This window comes from Alligator sinensis, unplaced genomic scaffold, assembly GCF_000455745.1.
Source record: "Alligator sinensis unplaced genomic scaffold, ASM45574v1 scaffold730_1, whole genome shotgun sequence".
Classification (NCBI taxonomy): domain Eukaryota; kingdom Metazoa; phylum Chordata; order Crocodylia; family Alligatoridae; genus Alligator; species Alligator sinensis.
This window is the reverse complement of record NW_005842027.1, coordinates 1,504,808-1,529,327: the sequence shown is the minus strand read 5'-3', so window position 1 is coordinate 1,529,327 and position 24,520 is coordinate 1,504,808. Positions and strand designations below refer to the sequence as shown.

General features: G+C 41.1%; 1 protein-coding gene across 1 annotated transcript in view; it reads right to left on the bottom strand.

Moving 5' to 3' along the window:
• ERBB4 (erb-b2 receptor tyrosine kinase 4) overlaps positions 1 to 24,520 on the bottom strand; it is an 819,609-nt gene that overhangs the window by 5,994 nt on the left and 789,095 nt on the right. Inside the window, exon 27 of the mRNA XM_025202487.1 lies at positions 7,736 to 7,825. Coding sequence (XP_025058272.1) covers positions 7,736 to 7,825 — 90 coding nt within the window. The remainder of the gene's footprint in view (positions 1 to 7,735; positions 7,826 to 24,520) is intronic.

Below are 24,520 nucleotides of genomic sequence, written 5' to 3'. Positions count from 1 at the left end.
AGGAAACTTTTCATTTTGTTTTGGTAAGAAAAATAAAACCCTATTTCTGCTTACTTCTAAAAAACTTTGCCCATTTTTCCACTGGAAAAAAGAGGGGAAGGGAAAGACACAGAAATGTGAGACAAAGTAGGAAAAAAACCTTTCTATCAAAAGAATTCAGCCAGCCCTAACACACACCGGTATCAAATAAATTGCATTTTTTCCCCATACCCCACTCAATATCTGTCTCAGAAAAATACAAGCATGTTAAGAGAGGTGCCTCACCAAAAAGATAAAAAATATATACACAGTACAATGAGGTTGAGGGGCATTTTTGCCAACCTCATATAATTACTACTTATAAACATTTTACCACAAGGTATTAAAGGCAGACGTGGCTGTGCTGCTTATCTTTCAGATTGTCTAACACTTCATTTTATGACACCCTGTTTTCAGTCGCTTATAAGTTTGCCAAATTTTAACAATTCAGACTGAAATTTTCCATGCTGGATGCCTGCTTCAGGCAGATTTTATTTTCAAAGACCCAGCTATAACAGTTCAGATGTTCCTGGAAATAAGACTGGGGGAAAGATGATGCTGTACTTATGTTAAAAAAAATGTTGAGCAAATGATCACATGCAGAGTTGAAAGAGAGATGTAAAATTTGGCAGAGGGAGTTCTCCTAGAAGCAGAAGTATACCTATTGCCATCCCTGTGAAAATCCACCTGATTTGGCCAAAATACAAGTTACTGAAATATTTCAGTTTATGCATCACACATGCTCCTTGGAGATGTTTTAGAATTTGACAACTAAATTCTCTTAAGTTTCCATCTGCACTAAGCATGTTCCAGCTCAGGAATGTAATATCTGAGCATGACTTTTTCAATAAATGCTTTTTCTGGAAGCTCAAGTGGTAGAGGTGAATCTAGGGATTGAAGGATTGCAAATCTAAACATTCCAAAGTACTAACATTGCCCATGCAACTTTAATTTGGTCCTCTTGTGCCAATATGTTATGAACATCTTTAATATCAAGATCACATACTATTGTTTCAGAAACATCTGAATCTCCCCAGAGAAAGAGATGATCCAGAAAGGGATAGGTGTAACTCTACACTCTACAGGGCAACAGGTGGCACAGGATCATTAGTAGTTTTATTAAAATCCAGAGGCTGAAGCAAGACAGGAGGAGAGAGTGAAGGATAAAATGCCTTGTCTGCAAAACTGAAATAAGCATTGATATGAAGGTGAGGTAATGATATGTGGGACCCATGGAGCAAAAGGAGGAGTGAGGAGATAGCACTGACAGGTACCATATTTGCTCAAATATAAGATGACCCTGACTATAAGATGGACCCCCAATGATTAGATTCTATATATAGAAAACTTATACATTTGTTATAAGTTTCCAGGTATAGAATTTAATTTTAGGAGATTTGCCTTGAATTTGTCCCCCTCCCACTGCTACAGCAGGGAAAATAAATCTGGGGGGGAGGGTCAAGTAGTCCCCTGGCCCTCTGCCCCCCAAATTCTTCCTCCTGCAGCCCCTCCCCCCACTGTCAGACCCTGCTCTCCCTGAGCACATAAAAAAAAGAAGGAAATTTGAAAATATGGACTTTGTATTGTGGGTACCTATATCTTTAGCTCTTCAGAATTGATGCATTTACCTTTTTGGAAACTGTTGCAAGTTTTAGCACAGGTAATTCATGAATACATTTTTAACCAGCATTTTGGCACATAAAAGGCTCATGCGTTACCATATAGTTCATTGGGCCCTAGAAGCGTCAACCCTGTTTCAAACCATGGCGGCCCCATAGCTCAGCACTGCTCAGTATGTGGGTATATACTCCAGATACCTCCCACAAAGGACTCACCTGCTAATTAGCCCCCCTGCCACTCGTGGCTGGAATGGGTGTTCTTGCCATGAGTCCTGGGATGCTCCAAAATTTTATATGTGGGTGATGTGCAAGGCAGCCTTGTCTGGCTCCACCTCATGGAGGTCGGGGCCACACTAATCATATGCGACAGGCTGAGAGAGGGGGAAACAGAGGGATTCTGGATGAACTGTTTGGATCTCCTTTTGGTGATGTTTGCCAGACATTTAAGATGGGTGAAAACAGGAATAATTGGAAATGGGAAAAGCACAGCTCTGCTGCAGGGGTGAAGAGGAAGTCAAAATGTATTCAATGTATGAAAAAGAGTCAGTGTGGAGGGGGACTGAGTGCAATGGGCATTATCATGTATTTTATTTGGATGGGCTGTACTAACCTATTCTTGTGGTAGGTTTTCATCAACATCTTAGTGTTTTGGCTCAGATCAAGTGTAGGAGACATCTGAATCTTAATACCTCTGAGCTTGGGCCTGCATGTAGGATGTCTGCCAATGGATTTGGGAGTAGCTGAAGTCCCAGGGTAAGTCTGGGATGGAGGATGCTCACTGGTTGTAGCACCATACATGGCATTTAGAACAATTGAGTTCTGCCTGCTTAATTGATATGTTGGGGTTTTTTTGAATGATGGAGTTCTGCTCAGTTATTATGATTTGGAACTGATTTGGCTAATTTGACCTGGAACATGAAATACATTATTTAAAAAAAAAAAAAAAAAACTGGTCTTTTGGTTGAGATTAAATGTAGCAATTTTGAGACTAAAGGGAGGGTGTCAGAGCTGGCTCTGGTTCTTGTGATACCAACTTGGTATTGCAGTACCTCAGGCCTCGTGCCACTTCCCTGTGGAGGGAACACATACCTGTTTTTTTTAAGGGCAAAAAAAATTTCCCATCAGCATGTCTGCCAAATTTTAGACATATGTTTTAGAGACATGCTCAGTGCTGGTTGCATTTAATCAAATTTATAGTTGGTTTCTATTACTGCGCACATGGTGCTTTTGGCAGCAGTTTAATGATAGACAATGTATTTAATGAAGTTTCCTTGTATGTAAATGTAAGACGAGGGGCTTTCTATCCCAAGCTGATTGGGGGGGTGGGAGGGGGTTTGGCACATCATCTTATATTTGAGTAGATACAGTATGTCTGTCTAGAATCTGCTTCAGGAAATAAGACTAAAACTGAGAAGACTGGGATAGGAATCTCTTTTCTGGGAGTCAGAAAACTACATCAAGGACAACATACCTGTTGGTGGCATTTGCTATAGTTTTCTTAGCCTTCCTAGGTATTTTCAGTGTACATATATTTGATGTATATATATCTAAACAATTAAACTGCACCTAAAAGGTGCAGCTGCTGCCTGCTTAAACGGCTGTAGCTCAACCCTCAAAAACAAGTTCTAAATGAACTCAATTGACCAATTAATCTCACATGAAAATATTCAGTGGCAGCTAAGGTCAAAATTTGGTCCCATGGGGTGGTTGAGGCCTCTGAGACTTGAAGTAGTCTCAAAGACAAGAATAAAATGGGAGAACACAAACACTATGATCACTCTAGGGATAAAAAAAAGAAAGCTGAAGGTGGCAGGAAGAAGGTATTACTGGGCACACCTACACGTTCATTAATGCACTGTAGTTACAGCACATTTAAGTTTATTCCCTGTAATAACAGGTACTAACTCAATGTGCAGTAGCACCAATACATGCCTTTTAAGTGATGCTAAAGTGCAGTAGATCTACTGTGCAATAGTGTATTAGCATGACTTCTGCCATGATGCATTAATGAGCAGTAGAATTCGTCTACTGTGCATTTAGCGTCTCATGTAGATGTACCCACTGAGTCTGAACATGCTTAAATGTAGATTAAAAGTAGCTTTGGAAACAGAGTGGTAGTTTCTGAACCAGCTCTGGTGCTGCCAGATGTAGAAACAAGAATGACACAAACTACAAAGACAGTCAAAGGCAGCATGGCCAAGAACATAGTGTGATCAGCAAGTGAACCCTTCAGCCTTCTCCCAGCATGATTAAAACTTTTCTCTTTGACAGCCTTATTTGCAGAAGCAGTGGGGAGCAGAACCTACACAGCCAAGGCAGCTACTACACTTCAAAAATCTTCTACAGGGCTAAGTCAACTCTTCCATAATGTTTAATGGTGTCCATTAGGAAGGCCAATTTGAAGAACAGTTTCAAGACTCTGGTAAGTTTTGCTAGGGATACTGAAAATTCTGGAAGACACCACTGTCCAAGCAGGGTGCATACTGAATATATTGTGGCCATGGGGGTAGTAAGAGATACATTTATCTGTATCAGTTCATGATGAATGGCAGCTAAGAGAGATTCATAGAGAGACAAGAAAGCTACAGGTTTTAGAGTTGCCTTACTACATCCATCCCCACCACAAGAAAATTGTTTCTAAGGAATAATAATAGTAACAACAGCAGCAGCAACATCAACAATAATAATAAAACCCTAACACAGAGCTTTCCAAACTGTGTGCCGTGACACATTAGTGTGTTGGCAGCAGTGTGTAGGTGTCACGCGAAATGCAGAAAATTTTGCGGAAGGGCACCGCGGAGCTCCCTTACTCGCGTCTGCTTCCCTTGGCCCCTGCCCCGGAACTGAATTACTGTGTCGTGAAATGATGCACGTCTAAAAAGTGTGTCACCAACATGAAAAGTTTGGAAAGCTCTGCCCTAACAGATGCTTTATAAGAGTTTACCTTGGAAGTGGAATAACTCCAAAACCTGCTTCATGCAATCTTCTTAAAGCTCACTTCAGCAGATGATTTGGGGCAATACAGAATGTCCTCTTACACAGGGAAGATGTTAGAACCAGAAGTGAAGATTGGCCCCAGAGCTCTAAACACTACTTGCTTGAAAGCTGGTAAGGACAGACTACAACTTAGAGGGAGATGGATGAAGGAAAGGGAACAGTCCTTTCCAAATTGCCAGATACTGCTCAGAACTCCTATAACTAGCTACTGCTGCCCCAGCTAACATCTGGGAGCACACAGAAAGAAGGGGGAGACATCTCCATGGCCTCTCTTTTGACCTTGGGAATACCTCTGATAAAAGAAACTCACTCACTCACTCACTCACTCCTAATTGGGTGGCACTAGAGATGGACAATAAGGCAGGGTAGGCAGCTTCAGAAGCAGTCCCAATGACCAAAAAAAGTGATCTGGGGTCTATGACCCAGGGGTACATTCAGTCTCTTTATCTCAGGAGAATCCTGGGGCATACACTCATAGCTGTTACAACACCCAGGGCTGCCTCCTGGGCCTAACTGCCTATTCCAGGTGCTCCTATGTGGAAGAAAGTAGATGGAGCTTATTTTGTTACCAGAGGTCTCAGGTTAGGGATGGAGGCTATACTGATATGCCCAGGATGCACCTGAAAGGTCCTTTGCCCTTCCCACATGCCTACTTGAGAAGCAAGAACAATCCCAGACTACAAAAAGATAGGACATAAGAAAGTACTGAAGGGAGAAAGCAGCGGCAAGTGGTTAGAACAGAGACTTCAGGCAAACAGATCAGATCCAGAGCGCAATTCAGAATGGGAGTTCAGCGATCTAAGTGAGACACCCTACAGAAGTTGCAGCATGTCTCTGGAACCTGCGGTATCTCTCACTGGAGATTTTCAAAAAGAGACTGGATAGGCGCACATCTGGGAGGATTAAGGAATAGCAAATCTTATACCTGTGCAGAGGGTTAGACCCTTGAGGGTCCTTCCAACTCTAATTCTCTCTTAAAGAGCAGGGATCCTAAACCAAGATTAGGAGTTTTCTAGGAGTCTCAAAGTCTCCTTCTTGTTTTCATCTGTCCTGTGATCATCTCATCTTCCTTACACTGCCTGAAGCATGAGGAAGAAGGCCTCTAGCCTGCACTTCGGCAAAAAAGAACTGAACCATCAAGGGTCTTGCTGTCCTCTAGAAGTAAGAAAGCTTTCTGCTTCCTCACTCTTTTGTAAATGAAATTACCCAGATTAAATGGAATCATATCTGTAAAACAAAGAGAGAGTACAAGCAACCATACACCTTTTTATTTTCATTTGCTCTAGGATGTCCAGAGATTACCCACCACGGATTTGCTTTGCTTCATTAACTGTGAATTGTGCAGCCATCTCTATGGATAAAAAATAAAAGCTCTATACTATATTCATATTTTTTGGCTACTATTCTTTTCAATTAAATATTCTTTGCATGACCATAACGAAATAACTAGCCCTCTTCGAATAATCCTATTCTAAAACATCAGGAAAGAGGGACTAACATTAATGCACTTACTGCTGCTTATGCATATAAGATCTCTGGTCCATGACCTGCCAGTTCCACATCAGGACATCTTGCCAACTAACATCACAGTAATGATGTTTTCTTCATGCAATTCCTTTATTTCATCATTAAAGACTAACCATAGGATTCTCACCACAGAATGCTAAACATGGCTCTTTTTGCATCTATTGTTGTCTAAGCAGTTTTGTTTTTTTAATTCATTTTATTTTCTTGCCAGGATGAAGATTCCACAGTCATTGTTCGAAAAAAGGAGGCAAGGAAAACAGCTGCAGTGCCAATTAGTGGGGCTGAAAATGTGATATAATTGTTGTTTAAATGTCCTTAAATTGCCTGCTAATTACAATGTGCCGTCATAATTTTGTAGACTTCCAAAATAACTTCTTGTATTTAAGAACCAAGCCAACCATTTTTTTATTATGCATTTCTGCTTGGCCAGCAAACGATAGGTCTTTGAGGATAGGAAATATTTTTGTATTTAAAAGGTGAAATTGAAATAGCTTAAATTATAAATCTGCATCAAAATACTTTGTCAGTCAGCAATATAATTTAGAAGTGTTTGTTCCTGCATCTTGAATACTGAGTCTTGAAAGAGAAGTTTTAGCATAAGTAGGGCTTGAATGATAGGAAAAGAAGGAAACACTATAGTTTACTTTGCTGCCTTAGAATTTAGTTTTTAAACAGTGATGAGTGATTCTGGATTTCACATTGTCCGGGTGGTCAATCTGTGATGAATTCCAGAGAGACAGGTGCTCAGCACTCCCTGAACATCAATAATCGGGCACCTTTGAAAATGTAGGATGGATCTCTATTTTTGTGCATGCGTGCTATACACACATCCACCTACATTTAACCTCTAAGCATAGCCTATAGGGAAGCCAGCCTTTTCAACATCCTGTCAGCATCCCTAACAAGAGAGGTGTGAGATTCAATTCTTTTGCCTATGTGAACATATATTAAAAAAAAACAAAGCACAATGAGCACGAAATATGAACAAGCAAAATGTCCCCATAGCTTTTCCAAGGGGCCTCTGGTATCAAATGCCAGTGACATAACAGTTATTATAACCTCTAACATCCGTGGAAATGAGCCTTAATAAAACAAAGGTAAATAACACCTTTGTGAATATTGTTTTATGTCATTGCTTTCTATCTGCTAATTTTATTTTCCAATTCCTTGCCTCTGAAGCCTTGCTAGGTAAATAGCTCCTCTCTTTATAGCACTGATATATTATATGGGTGAATCCATGCTAAAGTGTAGTGAAATCAAAGCTAAACTAGCAATTCCACATCAGGGCTTGACGTTCTATTTACACAGTTGTGTGGCTACGCGTCTTCCTTGTCTCTTTTCATTTTGCTCTATCAGCATGCCTGGGAGATGGGCTCTTGCTGATATTATTATTCTGAGCTGTGTTTCTGAAACTGCATTTTCATTAGTCCCTTCTATACAGAAACTGATCTCCTGCAGCCCCATTTGGACCATGAATATAATACGGTGCCTTCCTCACAGCAGGAAATGCTGAAGATCAGTGAATGTGACACTAGCCCCTGGGACTCTTGGTATGCTCACCACCATGTACACACCTGCTTCATCCCTGGGCATGGTCCAGCATTCCCACGCCCTGCTCTTTTGCATAGCAGCTCCAGTGCTCCAGGAATGCTGCTGGAAGGCTGCTGTTCATTGTTGTAATGCAAGAAATACAGAAACATTAGATAAGGAAGGGGGTCGCATAATTGATATAACTTCTCATTATAAATCATCCCCAAATAGCTGCTAAATTCACATGATCAAGGCTTTTTTCTTACTAAACACATGGCAATGCCAACTTGAAGCTCAGCAGCACCTAACTGCAAGTAGCTTCACCACAAAATGAACTAGGGAGCAAAGTGCTGGCCAGCAGGAGCCTGGGTAGTCAAGCTGGATCTTTATACATGGTTTTCAACTGCTTCACTGCTGGGCCTTTATCTAGAACCCAGGCTGGCACATGGCACATCAATAACCAAATCAAAACTATCAAACATTTGTCTTTTCTCCTCAAGTCTATTTGAAAAAAGCTTGCAAGTTTTTTCCATCTAAACACATCTTCCCCCTCCCTGCCCAAGTGTTTTGTTAAAATCAGAAATGAAACTCTGCTTATTTTTATCATTATACCCTAAAAATTATTTTTATCTATCTTATGCCTTTTAAAACATTTTGAAACAAAAAAAAATCAAAGCGTTTCCTCTCAACTTTCCCACTTCCTTTCTCTAAGTTTTTCAACTGAAAATATCATCTGACTTTGATCCCACGTAGTTTCAAAAACAACATTTTTCACCCAGATTTAGATAAGATTGGAAGACAAAGTCCCATTCAAGTCTCTGGCAGCGCATCCTCAGCAAAGAATAACATAGCTGTAAGTGAGGCAGGGCTCTTAGCTTAAGGCTCTTATGAGGTAGGGATGATTCTGTAGCAGAATAACTTACAGGTGGAGTAAGTCAAATATTTTGTGCTGATTAAATGTTTTTGGACAAAAAATTGATTTTTTTTAAAACTGTGGAATAAACTCCCTCCAGAGGTGGTACGATTATCTACCCGGACATCTTCAAGAAGAGATTGGCTGGTCACCTCACTGCAGTCACCTGACCCCAATTGTCTTTCCTGCCTAGTGCAGAGGGGCTGGACCCAATGATCTTGTGAGGTCCCTTCCAGTGCCTTACATCTATGAATCTATGAAAATATGCATGATAATACTCTCTTTCAACACAACAATAGAAAACAAAAACATGTACTTTACAACTTTCATCATTTGTTCCATTTATGTTAAAATAACAGTTTCTGTTATTTTTTCCATAGAAAAAAACAATATATTTTCACCAGAAAAATAATAAGCTTTCTTTGTATAAGCTCTGGGTAGGGTCATGGGTGGATCCAGAAGAAGAGTGAGTCAGGTGTCATCACACCTCCTTCAGCTGTGTAGCCCATGTGCAATGAGCTCTCTGAGCTCCTGGCTGCTCAGTGCAGGCTGCTGCTAGACCTCCGCCTGCACAGGGAGCTCTCTGACCTCATCACCTGGCTGATGTGGGCTCTTGGCAGAGCCATTGTTTTCATGTGGCTTGGGAGCTCAGGGGATGAACATTGCCACTGTTTTGCCCCATCATCCCTGGCCCCATGCTGAATTTGGGAGCAGGGGGGGAAAATGGCAAATAGCAGTAGTGCTCATGCCTGGGCTCCAGTGACAGTGGCTTTGGCAAGAACGCCCACTAACCAGAAGAAGAGCTCAGAGAGCTCTCTGCACAGGTAAAGCTCCAGCAGGAGCCCCACATTGACCAGCTGGAAGCTCAGAGAGCTCATTGCACATGTGAAGCATAGCAGAAAGGTAAGTGCAAATGCTCCACTGCACCCCCCACCCCCTGCATCCACCCCAGTGGAGGGTTAGTCAGGAAGAACACCAACCAAGTTTAGCTGTAACCAAGGTCTAGTGTTCATCCTTGTAAAACTGGGGAAAGGAGCTCAAAGTTTGTTTCTAGTATTTATGCCTTACGCAGGTATGCACATATAGCCATATACCCATCTCCACACCATGCCTGTGCTAACATGATAGTCCTTTCCTATGTACTTGGAATGGTTATTTTTGCCTGAACAAAGCGAGTGTGAAGTAGGAGTAAAATAATCCCATGCCCAAATGGCAATGTTGCCTTCTAACTCTGGCTACACAAGTTGTAAGGCAATGCATTGCTCGTAATATCTTCCACATGGCCACTGCTTGGACCCTGCCTACAGTCCTTTGTGCACTTTCATGGCAGGGCTGCTTGTACTTAAGAATAACTAAGCCACAGAAACTGTTTACCTGATAGGAACTGAGTCAGTATGTAGCCTTAAGTCACCGAACTGCAGCCTCCTAACTTACAAGGCTGTGCAGCTGTTGCTGTAAGCACAAAGACTTCAAAAGTCCACCTGGAATAAGGACAGCTGGTTTATGTGAGTGCATCTGAATAATGTGCTCTGGATACTCTAGTGGTGCTGCAGGCAGAACAAACAACACATTGCTGTCCCATCAGCCCAGAGCAAACACCAGTTACATTTCAAAGGAACAGCCTGGTATTTACAACTGATCCAACCTGAAATCAAATTCAAATTGGAAACAGCACCCCAGGAGAACATCTCTCTCTTCCCAAGGGTTTTGCTGATTTCTTGTGACCACAGCTTACTCTGCCTTGCTTTATGGAACCTACACGTCTGCCTGAACCTAAATCAAAAGGAGTCTGTACCACATAGGTTTATATATATATGGAAAGAGAAAGAGAGAGAGAGAGAGAAATGAATGAATCAATATATAGTGAAAACTAGAAGACTTTTGTGGATTCAGCTGCAAGCTTTGAAATACTTTGATTCCCTGCAGCCATCCCAGTAGGGTCAAATCAAGTCACCAGTCCTTCCAAGGTAGATAAACTTTGTTATACAAAGCTTAGTGTCTGGGTCAAAGAAGACATTGAAAATTAAGGGTCTGTCTGTTCTGAAGGGATATTAAAAGTTCCAGGGACCGTTTTCTGAGTGGATGGATTTTCTTTTGTTGTTAGACAGTCTGTAACAGGCCAAAGGAGCTGGAAATGTGCTTGATATAAGCCAGCTGTGGATTTCCCCACTGTCGAGGAGATGTGGTCTGGCTGGTAGAAAGGTGTCTGAGGTCAGAGCGCTTTGCACTCTGGCAGTTCTTGATACATTCTCTGGCTCCTGGAATGCAGCGGTCCCTAAGGCTGCTCTAACTTACTTTGGAGCTAACAGCAGACATCACTGACTATCTGCACTATTGGCATGAACATGATATGGCATATAGAATTCTCAAAGGACAGTCTTGCCCCTCGAAAGCTTTCCTCTCTACAGAACAACTTCTCACCAGCTCTAATATTAATTGTCCTCCCTCCCTACCTTAGAAAAGTCAAGAACAGGTGAGGTATGAAGTGTGTACCAAATCTGATTTTATGGGTACGGAGTGTATATGTGTGGGCATGTGCAAAACGCGTATGCGGGCAATGTATGTGCAGACAAATTATGGACTATTCTAGCACATTAAGCAAGTTTGTAACACCCCAAAAGCAATGACTACATTTGTAAAACGAAAGAGAACATCAGGCCAAATCTTCATCCATTCCTAATGTGGCCTTCACCATGGGACCCCAGGTCACTACAGCAAGGCAGCATTCTATTCATTAATTTAGTGCTTGTGAAAAGCCCCTGAGTAATTGTTCCTGGGGAATGAAACCCTTTCTTTTTAAGCACAAAGCATGTAAGGCACAAGTAATGATTTCTCTAACTTCCCTGCGCTCACCTGTTTTTCTCCCAAATATGTCTCTGTCCTTATCATTTCATCTTTGGCACTTTTCCTAGGACTGCCAACAGCAGTGCCCAGTTAGTGCCAACAGCTATGACAAAAATCTGTGAGCTAGCAATTGGCTTGAGGCTAACAACTGATATCTAGCACATCAAGCCATTTCTTTACAAACAGATAAATAAGAAAAGTGATGGACATATTACTCAGACAGTTCTGCAGAGCTACTAGTGTGTGTATGAGCACGTCTTGTCAGCTATTTCAGCACAGAAACCAAAATATGCTTCACCTGATTTCGTGCTCTGAGACATTTGATTTTTCCTGGAGACAGCAATATAGACAATTAATAATATGAAAGGAATAATGCATATAAATATAAATTCAGTGAAATACAGATAGCTAAAGGGTCCACTAAGTAGTTCTAGCAATTTATGGTGTCCCTAGCCTAATAGGCTGTTTTGATTTGGCAGTAAAACTCCATAGGGACAGATGAATCTTTATTGAGCCCCAGTTTCTTTTCAGTGAACAGATACACACCGTTTTAAAACATAACAGCCTAAGAGATGCCATAGAGTCAGGCTACAGGTTGCTTTAGTCCGGTCTGCTGCACCCCACAGTGTCATGGAACAGATTCTTAGGAAAAGTATATTTATGTAGGGCCTATCCAGACTAATCTGTCCCCATTCCCTCTTCCCTTAAAACTGTCAGCTATTAGAGGCCCAGGAAATCCTCTTTTGGAATTAATGCCAGTTGCTATAATGCTTAATACCCACTGATGGACCTAATCAATGGGTATCGCACCTGTCTGATCCTCTTTTGAACCCAGTTCTATTGTCCACCTGTATAATGTCTCGCAGATGCATTTTAGTACTGAGGCAGCACAAAATGTAAGAAGTGATGTGGCATCTTTCCATGTTAGTCAAAGGCCATAGACAGGTGTTTATTGCTGTGGGTAAAAAATTCACTGAAATTCTTACTGCTAGAAAAATAGCCTGGGGAACTGGAGCTATGGCTGGGCTGCTCCTTGGGTCACCCCAACCCTTTGGACACCCCAAAAATTAACGGCCTGCCCTTCCCCCTGCTGAGGAAGCAGCAGCTGCCACAGGCAGCCCAAGGAGAATGAGGAGTATCCCCCTCATCCTACCAATCATCTAACTGACAGCAGATGGTGGGGAGGAAGAGGAGAGTAGGAGCGTATTCTCCTGTGTTTGAAAACCTTCTCATTCCCACCACAGAAGAATAGCCCCTTCTCCTTGCACTCCTCCCGGATGACCGGGGAGAATATGGGGTGAGGCAGGGCAGGGGCATTCTGTTGCAGTGGCAAAGCTCAGGGAGCCTTGCTGCCAGGGTGTGGCAGCCTGTTTTACCTCACAGTTTTCTCCCTGCCCAGAAATGGGCAGGGAGCAACAGATGCCTTTTCCTTCCCTCTCTAACTGGTCTCCAAGGCAACCCTCCCCCTGTTGTTTCAATGTCCCTGGTCTGGGGGAGATGTGGGGAGCATTCCTCAACATCTCTTCCCAATCCTGGGAGTAGCAGAACTGCTGCAGCTCCCCTTGCCTTCTCCAGATTGGGATCACCCCAGTCTCAGGAAAGCACAGGGAACATTTCTCTGCTCCTCAAGTCATCCAGGCCTGCATGGGAGTGGAGCTGTGGGGAAGCATGCAAGTGCTTGTGCCTGAAGGAGATACTCTCTTGCAGGGTAGATCTTATTCACTGAATGAGGAAGATCTTTCTCTCAAATGAGTCATGTTTCCTGCAGCAGAAATGTAATGAAAACTTGTATGCTCTTAGTTCCTACCAGGAGAGGAGGGATTCTGGTAAAAACCAAATCCTTGTGTGTGGCCAAAGTGTTGCTTCTATCTTTGATGATCAATCTCTATTTATCTAATAGATCTGATTTATCTAATTGTGATAAGCTGGAAGGAATAAAAAACACCCAAAGGGAAAAGTCTTTTCTGTTCTACTCTGCTGTCTGTTTTGTATGGAGAAAATAATGGCTCAGTCTCTTCCATTTCAGTCAGTCAGCTGCTTCAGGGCAGAGACAGAAGTGACATTTTTCATGCAATTCAGCCCCTGAAAGCACTCTACAGCTGTGTCATAACACACATGCACAGCTGCAGAGTGCTTTTAAAATGGCCAGCCACACGAAAAAGTAATCCTTGTTAAATCAGGTAATAAATGATAGTGTTCTAAATTAGAGTGCCTTAGGGAACTTGTATACAGTTTCCTATAAGGGTTATATGTCATACCTACAAGGGTTCCCTATCAGGCCCAGGTCAGCCACAGAGATGAAGAAGAGTCTCCTCCTTGTACAGCCAGAGAGTGAGGGGGAGAGCCAGACACTTGGCCAGCCAGCTAGCTGCCTCTGTGCTGTCAGGGGTGATCGAGCCAATGATCAGGGCTTGGGGGGCCCTGGTGGGGTCCCCACCCAGGGAAATGTTCTCCAGTGCCTGATGGCACCACTGGGGAGGGGGGCTGAAAACCTCACTAAGAGACTCTCCCCACACAGGGGAATGCCGCACTGACAGCCAGGTGGTGGCTTCTGGACCATGGCGGGATGACAAAGTGGGTGACAGCCCTTCCTGCCTCCTGGCCTCTACCAATACATGGAAGCACTGAACCCCCATGTACAGGAGCTGCACATGTATTAGGTTTCAACACACTGTAACTTTAAGTGCTTTGTGTAAGGTGCAAAAAGTTACAGTGTGATTGAGGTGCCCTTTATATCTTCTGTAAGCACCCTTAGTCAGTGGAGATAAACGTATATTAGAAGTGTGACCAAGTGAAAAAAGCACTGGATTGGGCATTAGGGGTGTGCGAAGCAGGCCCTAATCGATTTGGATTCGGCCCAAATCAGGGACAGTAATTCGATTTGTTGATTCAGATCACTGTTCCTGATTTGATTTGGCAGAATCCAAAACTAAAGATTTGATGCTGATTCTGAGAATCAGCGATTTGGACATAGACACAGCTTTAAAATTTTTTTCTACATACGTCCAGGTACCAGCCTGGCTTGTGATCGCTGCAGTGCTGGGGTGCATGGAGCATCTCACAGGAGTGCGGGGGGCCCTCCACGTGCATGGTGGTGAACCAAGACAGTGTACCGAGATGCTGGGGGTGTCTGGTTTATCTTAAACCAGCAAGGGGTCTGGGACAGACATTGCATAAACTGGTTTGAGCCAAATCACGATACTACATTCAACCAGGTTTATCTTAAACCCGTTTCAGCCATTTTCAAACTGGTTTATGTGCAATGAACATCTGTTATTTTACAGGTTTAAACCAGTTTCTGATCATTTAAACTAGTTTATGTGTAATGTCTGTCCCTAGCCTCAGTCTTTCTGTATCTTAGTTCCCTCTCCCACCATTTGCTTTTTTTCTCTAATTATAATGAAGGCTCTTCAGGGCAAGGGCTGTCTCATGCTCCTCCAGAGTCCTAGTCTGAATTTGCTCCTCTAGGAGCTACTGTTAAACAAAATAATAATAGTAACTGGTGCAAGTAATGGGAATAACTGGGTCTCACATATTTCTGGAAGCATCAGATGAACCTACCTAAATATAGCACATGTGTTGCTATGAAATACCTAATTCCAAATCAACATTTTCCATGAAAAATTGAACCAGCAGAGAAGCCAACAATTAAAAGGAATAGACTAAAAGGGACTGTAGAAAGCAGGCATGTCAAACTTATCTGACTCAGTGGGCTGGATGAGAGGTGTGGGGCCAGTCTCTAGGCCAGGTCGAGCCCATGGACACCCTCTCCTTTTCCACAGCATACCAGATCCAGCAGCCACTCCTGTGAACCTTGGACCCATTCTACATGCAGCATGGATCCTCAACCTGCTGCAGCAGGTGTCACATGCAGCATAGCATGGGTCCTACACCAGCTGGAATGGCCATCAGTCAGGTACACTGGGGGAGGGGGAAGGGAAGTAGCCTGTGTGCCTGATCTGGCCCACAGACCAGTCCCATGCTATGGGCACATGCCAGGCCCCATGAAGATCTAATCAAACCCAGAGGGCAGCATCAGGGGCCAGATGGCAAAGCTCCACGTGGCTGGGTGTGGCTCATGGGTCACATATTTGACTCTTTGGGAATCTCAGCTCAAGTTCCAGCCACAGTGCCAAGGGAATGTGAATTCAGTACACTGTCACAGCCCATTGTTACAGTTGTTTTGTGAATATGATCAAAGTATTCTGTCTTATTACATTAAATATCCCTCCTGTTGAAATAATTGCTATTACTCTGAGCGGCAGAATTAAGAAAGGCATCCAAACAGAATTAGAAATTTATTATACCCTGTTTATTTAGCTATGACATAGAAATAGGTGTATGAGAGTATTTTTATTATTAAAACTTTATAATAATGCTGCATGAGTATCAGTCTGGTATGAAAGTAGATAGAAGGGTAGACTGCATATTTCTGCCCTCCTATCTATCCCTTTCAATCCCTCTTACTTTCCTCATGGCTGGCCTCCAGTCTTTCCTTCTCCAGTATGAGATTCCAGGCATTTTTCAGTCAGTGACAGCTTTGTAACACTTGGTATTGCATACCATTTCCTAGCTCGCTGGTTCTCAACCTTTTTAGGCTCAAGGAACCTCTCAGATGCAAGACACCCCTCAGAAAACATTAGCTTTTAGTTTTGACATATTTTAATACAGAAATATAATAGAGCAATGTTTCTGTTGCAAAGAACTCAAAAAGCCCACAAGTCAGAATGTTTTTAATGCTATGGATTCCTAGTTGAAATCTCAGATTTTATCTTGTGAATCATGTTTGCACACCTAACAGTGCTAACGGTATGTGGCATCCCATGGATCTCAAAATGTTCCAGGGCACTATGGCACCCTTGTTGAGAATCATTATCCTGGCTACTGTAAGACTAGCCTGTATAGGGTCAAGATGCTGACCTTACTGTCATGTGGTAGTACCTAGCTAAGCTGCTGAGTCAGAGTCAGCCTTTTTGTACGCTGCTGTAAAACTACAGCTTGGAACTGTTTAAAGGATGGGGAAGTGGGAGTAAAGACACAACATGGTTGTGATTTGTGATTGCGACATCTCCACTAGGAGAAAAAGCACAAAAGAAAGTTGATGAGCGACACTCTTAGCAACTCCCCCTCACCCCCCTCCCAGACCATATACTACATAACCATCTTTCCCATCCTGTTTTATACAGTAATCAAAGGATATTCTGAGCCTCTCAAAATGCTATCAACCCTCATTGAGAATGAAATAGAGCACATCTCTTCTGAAGCCTTTACAGAAGTAATCATTATGGCATGCTGGCCTGAACAGGGAGCTCTTACAGACAAAGATGGTTTTTAAAAAAAAATTAAAAAGCCTTCCTAAAATCTGAATAGAAACTTGATGATAATCTCCCAATGTTATTATGCAGGGGGAAAAGAAACCCATAATTGTGCACTCTGGTCTCTTAAAGTAAAGAATAGGCTTCTTGATGAGATGCTGGGATGATTTAGAGCAAGGCTGGGAGTCTGGTGGCAATAATACTTTAAAAGAAATAACCATCCATCTGATTTGGATAAAATAATCATTAACATTCTAAATCTAAACTTCCTCTATGTTCCCTCCCACCTCTCCCCACCATTTCACTTCTTTTTATAGCTCTTTTTTTTTTCATCAGCAGCTTTAACAAATAAGGCAGCATCTTTACATAAGCTACTGAAAGGCATTTAGACTATGTAGTATTTGCCCACATTTAAAAGATAGTCTAAGGGTGTAATTGCTGGCCAGACTACATTTCCCAGGATACTCCATGATTTCCTCTCTTGCTGAACTGTTATATTCATCATAGGAGTCCAATGGCCTGCATGCATCATGTAAACTGTAGTCTGGTTCAGAAGTGGAGAACAGAAGCATAAAGAACTCAGACTGCAGCTCCTGCCAGTCATCCTGGTGGCATTTTCCAAATCTGTATTGTTTGGCTTTCAGTTGCAATGCAACATCTCTGCTTTCAAAAGTTCACTTTTCTAGATACAAGGTCAAAAATTTCCATAGAAAGACACTTTTTTACCAAAAATATTCATTTAATCACTTATTGCTTTCAAAGGGAAATGTTTAACCCTCCCTAATAATAATTTCCTAACGTGTAGTCTATAATCTGATCTTCCAATTATGCAAAGTTGTTTTTTTTGCTTTTTTCAAGAATGCCTCATCAGTGCAGTTCAGATGTATTTGGTACTTTACTGCTTTTATATCCATTGGCCTTTTTAGGGTAACAGAAGATTAAGTGGATCAGCTGCAAACTCTTTTTATTAGGAGACCCAACCACTACCCATGGATAAGGCAAATACAGCTTGATTTTAGGCTGGTTGTCACCGAAGCTCAGTAAATGTATGTGTCATACAGTAATATCCATTGACAAGTCTCCTGAACTGCTCATTTCCTTTGGAGGGAGACTATCAATTAACTATTAATTCTTACTGAAGAGGTGTCAACCTGCTTCAGGACTGGAGCACAACCAGTTGATCCCAAGTATATTCAAGTGATAGTAAACTAATGTCCAAATCAAGACCCCTGAATAAACATTCCCCCTGATCCTAAATGTTAAGAAAATGTAACTCTAGATATAACCTATGCATTTTAGGACTAAGTATACAAAAAATAAAAGAATGAGGGTGTCAAGATTCCCACTGTAGAGCAAATCTTGAATGATGCTCTTAACTAGACCTTCAACAGCTATAAGGCAAGTTAAGGCCTGGCTGCTGACACTCTTCCTCACTATAACAACTGCCTTACTGCAAAAGCAAAACTGTTGATTTCATTTGGGCAGCTATATAATAAAGCACTATGTGTTACATGGCTAAATAATCTGGTGTTTTAAAAGGGATATAGGTTGTAGCTGTATTGGTCTGAGGAAAAAGGAATCAGAACTCATGGTAAAGGTAATATCTTTTATTAGGTCAACTAGATATTTGCAAAAAAGTCTTTATTTGCAAGCTTTCTGGCACACACCCTTCTCCTAAAAAAATTACAACCTTTTCATTCTCCTATACCTGAAGAAGGGTCTGTGCGCCCAAAAGCTTGCAAATAAAGACCCTTTTTTTTGCAAATATCTAGGTGTTTTAAAAGAGTATTCTGTAATAGCAAGGTATCAAAGAATATATGCTTTTTTGATCCTTGGCTATGAAATCCCCTTTCCTCATTTCTATCAGAAATGTAATACATTTTAGAGATATATTATCAAAAATATCTTTTATTAAACATGGTCCTTCCTTGTGTAAATCAGTAAAACAGAAATAATTTCCAATCTCATATATACTACATCATAAATTATGCTTTTTAGTGACTGTATCTCTTTCATCTTGAACAATGTAAATGGGCATGTCACATCCAATCTCTGTTTATAGTTAGGCTCATTTCCCTTAAAACAAGAGTTTGGTGGTATTTGGATTTCCAACACAAGAGCTATACTCAGCCATGTCATGGGACATTTCTCATAAATATTTCTGCTACATACTGCCTGGCCATACCTAGTAACTAATCTATCCAAAATGTCTAATACAAAAGGCATAATGGAGAAAGAGCAGAAGGCCATTATAGCAAACCATGAACACACTTTAGAAAACAAGTGAAAGTACTAAAAGTAAATTAAGAGGTGATTCTCAAGAATATTCTGGTGAGCAACTGATTTTCAATTTTAATATTGGTAGAGTAAAATATTAGCACCACTAGTTATGAACAAAGTAGAAAAAAATCCTAGAACATTATGATTTAATGAAAAGAGTTCATGATGGATTCATAAAAAGACTGATTATTCCTAACAAATCAAGTGTTTTATGAAGAAGCAAGAGAGCTAGTGGCAGGACTCTGTCGGTACAATTTTGCTGATTTTTAAAAAAGCCTTTGATACAATATCTTATTAATCTACCAATTTATGAGTTATGGTAGAGGAGATGTATGTCAGCACTTTTGTGCATAAAAAAGTGACAGAAAGGTAAAGGGATCAGTATTAAGACATTAGGATAACTTTTGATCACCTATTTTGATTACAAGATCTTAGCCAAAGGAATTCAAGAAACAGGAAGCAAAGTTAAGAAAACTAACTATTAAGTAGCATAAAAAATCCCAAAATATTAAATGGTGAATGGATCAGAAAGCTCTTGTGAAGCAATGGAAATGGATCTGGCAGCGAAACACACTGAGGAGAAGTATTGACAGTTCTGGTCACTTGATGACGGAGATATTGAAGAAATAGAGTAGCTTACAAACAGCAAAAAAATCCAACTGAAATAAAAAAGGACTATTTCATAGATGTCATAGATTTCATAGACATTAGGGCTGGAAGGGACATCACAAGATCATCGGGTCCAGCCCTCTACCCAAAAGGCAGGAAGTCAGCTGGGGTCCAATGATCCCAGCAAGGTAAGCATCCAAGCGCAACTTGAACTTGACCAGAGTAGATGCTTGTACCACTTTTGAGGGGGCCTGTTTCAAACTCTGGAGACTCAGACAGTAAAGAAGTTTTTCCTTATGTCCAGTCTAAAATGTTCTTCCAGCAGTTTGTGACCGTTGGACCTAGTCTTTCCTAGGGGAGCCCTAGTGAACAGACATTCTCCCAGGTCCTGATTTATACCCCAATGTACATATAGGCTGCCACCATGTCCCCTCTGAGCCTATGCTTTTCCAAGCTGAAGAGTCCATGTCTCTCAGCCTCTCCTCTTAAGGCCTCCTCTCCTGGCCTCTGATCATGCATGTGGCTCTCCTTTGGACTCTCTTGAGCTTCTTCACGTCCTTTTTGAAGTGTGGAGCCCAGAACTGGATGCAATACTCCAGCTGCAGCCTCACCAAGGTTGAGTAAGGCAGAATGACATCTTGGGTCTTGTTTGAGATACATCAGTAGAAGCAAGCCAGGGTTTTATTTGCTTTGCCAGCTGCAGCATTGCATTGGTGGCTCACATTCATCTTGTGGTCAAGATGCAGTTCTACTCCCAACAGTAAGTATTTACACATGGCACCATTTTGCTCAGCAAATCTGCTCCCTAACCAGAAGAGAGTTCTGATATTGGGCAGCTTTTTCATCTATCAGGAAAAATGGTATTTATAGTATCCAATGACTGGAAACTGAAGCTAGACAAATTTCAGCTCGAAAAAATGGAGCTAACCACTTTCAGACTGAGAATAAAGCAGGATTCTTTAAACTGCGAGGATAAATGCCCCCTGGAATAATTTATCTAAGGCTGCAATGGATTCTCTATCACTAACAGTCATTAAATAAAGAGAGAATATTTTTCTAAAAGATACGCTCTAGCTCAAACACTAGTTATAGTTTTGATGCAGAAATTAACGGGCAGGTTTCTCTGGGCTGTGTTATGTCTAGATTATCATAATTATTCTTCTTAATCTTAAGAAAAGGTATGCATACAGCCATGTCTGCTATCAGCCCCACAGAGCCAACACACATGTAGGAGGAAGGGCTGGATTCTATTCCGGATCATATGTCATGAGCCAAAATATTTACTGTATTCTCCTATTCACTGCAAAAAACCACAAGCCGAGAGTTTACTTAAGGGCACTGTAATACAGGCATCCGAATGGTTATGAAAACCTCAGGATGAAGGCTGACAATCTGTTTCTTATCTCCTCCTAGTTAAGACCTGACTCCTTGACTCCTCAGCAACAACCACATCCCTCTGCCTTTTGTGCTTAGGATGGCCAACATGATGTGAGATTCTAGCTGAGGATCTCACCATGACTCATCTTCCCCTGGCAGAGGTTGCAACTGGCTGCATACAGAATCTGCTTACTCCTACAAGCATAGCTATAAAATTGAATAGCCCACAGAGGGAATTAAGGCAGATTTTTATTCCCATTGTACCCCAGTACACGTCTCTAGTACAAATGGTATTCTATCCCCATGGCTCCAGAGAAGGAGAAAATATATTATAGATGCTTTGGAGAGTATGACTCAAGGGGAAGGCTATTTTCTCAGTTATGAATGTTATTATGACCCAGATCCTATAAGCACCCTACACTTTGTTTGAGAATTTTTCTCATTTGTGTATGTGGGGTTTTTTTTTTACAACACCCATACCACCATTTGTGTGATTATCATATTTTAAAGGCAGTTTTAAAATTTGTGTGTACTTACATAGTCCTTACAATTACAGTGCGTTTAATTACATGGTTAATGCTTGTCATTAAGTGATAGGAAGGGATAATTAAATGTAAAACAATGTGAAAAATTCTTCTTAAACTTCGGAACTAAACCAGAGAACCACAGTATGTTTTTTGTTGCATAAATCCTGCTCTGCCATATGCTGGCAGTTATCTTAGATACATATCTTTCCAACTGCCATGTTGTTTAATACTAGTGAGCCTTTTGGATTAGACTTTAAAGAAAGAGGTAGAGTCATAGTCTGTCTAGAAATTATTGACTTTGGGCAGAATCCCTCTCTCCATGGTCTTATCACCTGGCAAACTTTCAATGAACGACTAGAAAACCAGCACCACCACAGCAAAACAGGACCCACTGGGCCAGATCTTCAGGTGGTGTCATTTAATGTATCACTATGCTTACTCACAATACATGATTTTAAAATAGGGACCATAATTTGTTTCTACTTGGTAGAATGGTCTACACAAAAGTTCCCACTTCCTTCCACATTTTCCTTCCCCAATACAGTTGTATTGCACACAAGTCGGTTGCTGCCTTCCATGCTCCCAGATGGCTACATTTCAAAGGCCCTGTATACCTCTGTGTGCATATTAGACAGAAAAAATGTGAGCAGTAGCCCTTTATTACAGAAAATAGCAGCTCCACTCCCAGCATGGAGAGTGGAAAAAGAGAGGAGGAGTGTCTCCACAGGTACTGATAAGCTCATGTTAATTTGCTAATGTTCTTGAAATCTATACTTCCCTCCTCCATTTTTGAGGCTCTGCAGCTCCTGTAAAAATCACCACTGCTGCTAAAATCTACACTGAAGTTATTTAGCTCTGGTGGCCTCCAAATGGCAAATGTCCCAACTGTGTGAGCTATGTAGTTATACGGAATGTGCTCTGGGATTAAAGCTGCTGCATCAGGGTAAAACATCATTCATGATCATTCTAAACTTTAATGTTCTCTCTTGTAACTTTTAACCCCCCACATTTGTGTAGTTTTAAAACAAGCTAAAATCCTAGGTGAGACTTTGCCCTGTTTCATGGTGGAATTGCTTTTTTGGCCTAGTTGCAAGAATGGTTTCTATAATAAAGTGTATGGAATATAATTCTATAATTCCACACAGTGGTTGGAATACAATAATAAAGACAGCTTTAGGAGCAGGTAATAAACAGAGTAAAAAGATTTCAGTGGGAATCAGCCAAGGCTTGAGAGGTAAAAGCAGTGTAATGTACAAACACTAAGATAAGAGCAGCCTTCCTCTGTCCTGTTTAAACAGTATATTAACCATTTGAACCTAATTGTATGATTGGGAACACAAAATGTTATTTAAGCACTGTGGTAGATGTGGTTAGCCTTCCAAAAAACATGGGATAATTCACAAACGTTTCTGCTAGGCTAGAAGAAGAACAAGAAACTTGCCAGTTGTTAATCTCCTTGCTGATTTTGGTACTTTTGGCTTTCACACTTTTCAAGTAAAAGTGGAAATTTTCCATGGAAAGCTCACACTTCTCATTAAGAACTCAGTGTGTCCCCCACCCAAAAGATACACTAAATGCAGGATTAACTGCTAGCATTTTTTATAAGTGGGGGAGTGGGAGGGGGAAACCTAGGTTTCAGCAATAGGCAGAGCAGCTCTGGTAACATGGACCAATAGTCCTGCTGCTAGGAAGCCAAAGCATGTATGTGGTGGCTGAATAACAGGAGACCTTGAAACCAGTGTAAAAACTCTGGTCTTGTGGCTTCAGCATTTTGCAACAGATCCTAAGGGATCAGGCATACAATCAATAATGTAATAGTGGTCCTAAATCAACAAGCACCATTTAGAGGGGCACCACAATGGTGCCCCAAAGGAGCCTGTTCCACAACAGTAGTGGTCTATGTACAGAGAGCCTGTGCTAGAAGAGTGGCTTGTATGTGGGTAAATTAAATTAAAATAACACTCTCCAGTGCTTGGCATCCCCTTCCCCCCTCCCTAAGATGCCAAAATTTGCACACATCTGCATGCAATACACTATTTATTCTGGCACAAGGGAAACTCCACTAATAAGATTTCCTCCTTTTCCGTAGGTTCTGTCCCTGGTACTAATTGATATGAAACTGGGCTATTTTTAGTTACCTGCTTTGATTAGTGTCTAACCCATGTACCAGAACACAGGGATTTAGGATTCAGATCATACAGCAAAAACACCAGAGCCTTCTTTAACAAAGGGATGCCTACCATCTAAGTAAAAGAGGGTCATAATCTCTCTTTTCTTAACTGAAATTTTTCATCTCTTCCTACTAGAATTGTTCGGCTATAAAATTTAAGCCAAAAGGATGATGCTTCAAGAAAGAGTATATTAGATTCCTATGGTATGCATGCATTTTTTTAAAATTATTATTATTTTTTAAATTAAAGACAATCAGAATAGCTGCAGGACCAGATGGTGTATGCCATATCTTTCAAGGTCCTTTAGGAATGACTTGAAGATTTTGTAGCTTTTGCCTCTGTGTCTTGCCTTACCAACCAGTATGGAGATTTTTACATAAAATTTAATTTTCCAGTAACAATGAACATAAACTGCCTAAGCTGCATCAATTTATTCAGTATTTATGGTAATAGCAATGATCATAATGAGATCATTTAATATTAATATTCATTACACCAAACAAACATAAATCAAAGTTACCCAAAGGAAAAAGAAAAAGCTAGACTCAGACCATTGGACAGATTGAACTTGAAAGTAATCACTGTGCAGTTCTTGCAACTGACATTCATCTGTGCTTAAACCACACTGAATAGAAAGAGTACATATTAATGGAGCTATAGTGCATTTTGTTTTAAATCTACATGAAGGGTCAGTGGTGGAACAATCAATATATTGAGGATCTAGTCTCTATGGAATATTCTTTTATACAAGATATTAAATCTTCTGCATTACTGCAGAGCAGAAAGCACAACA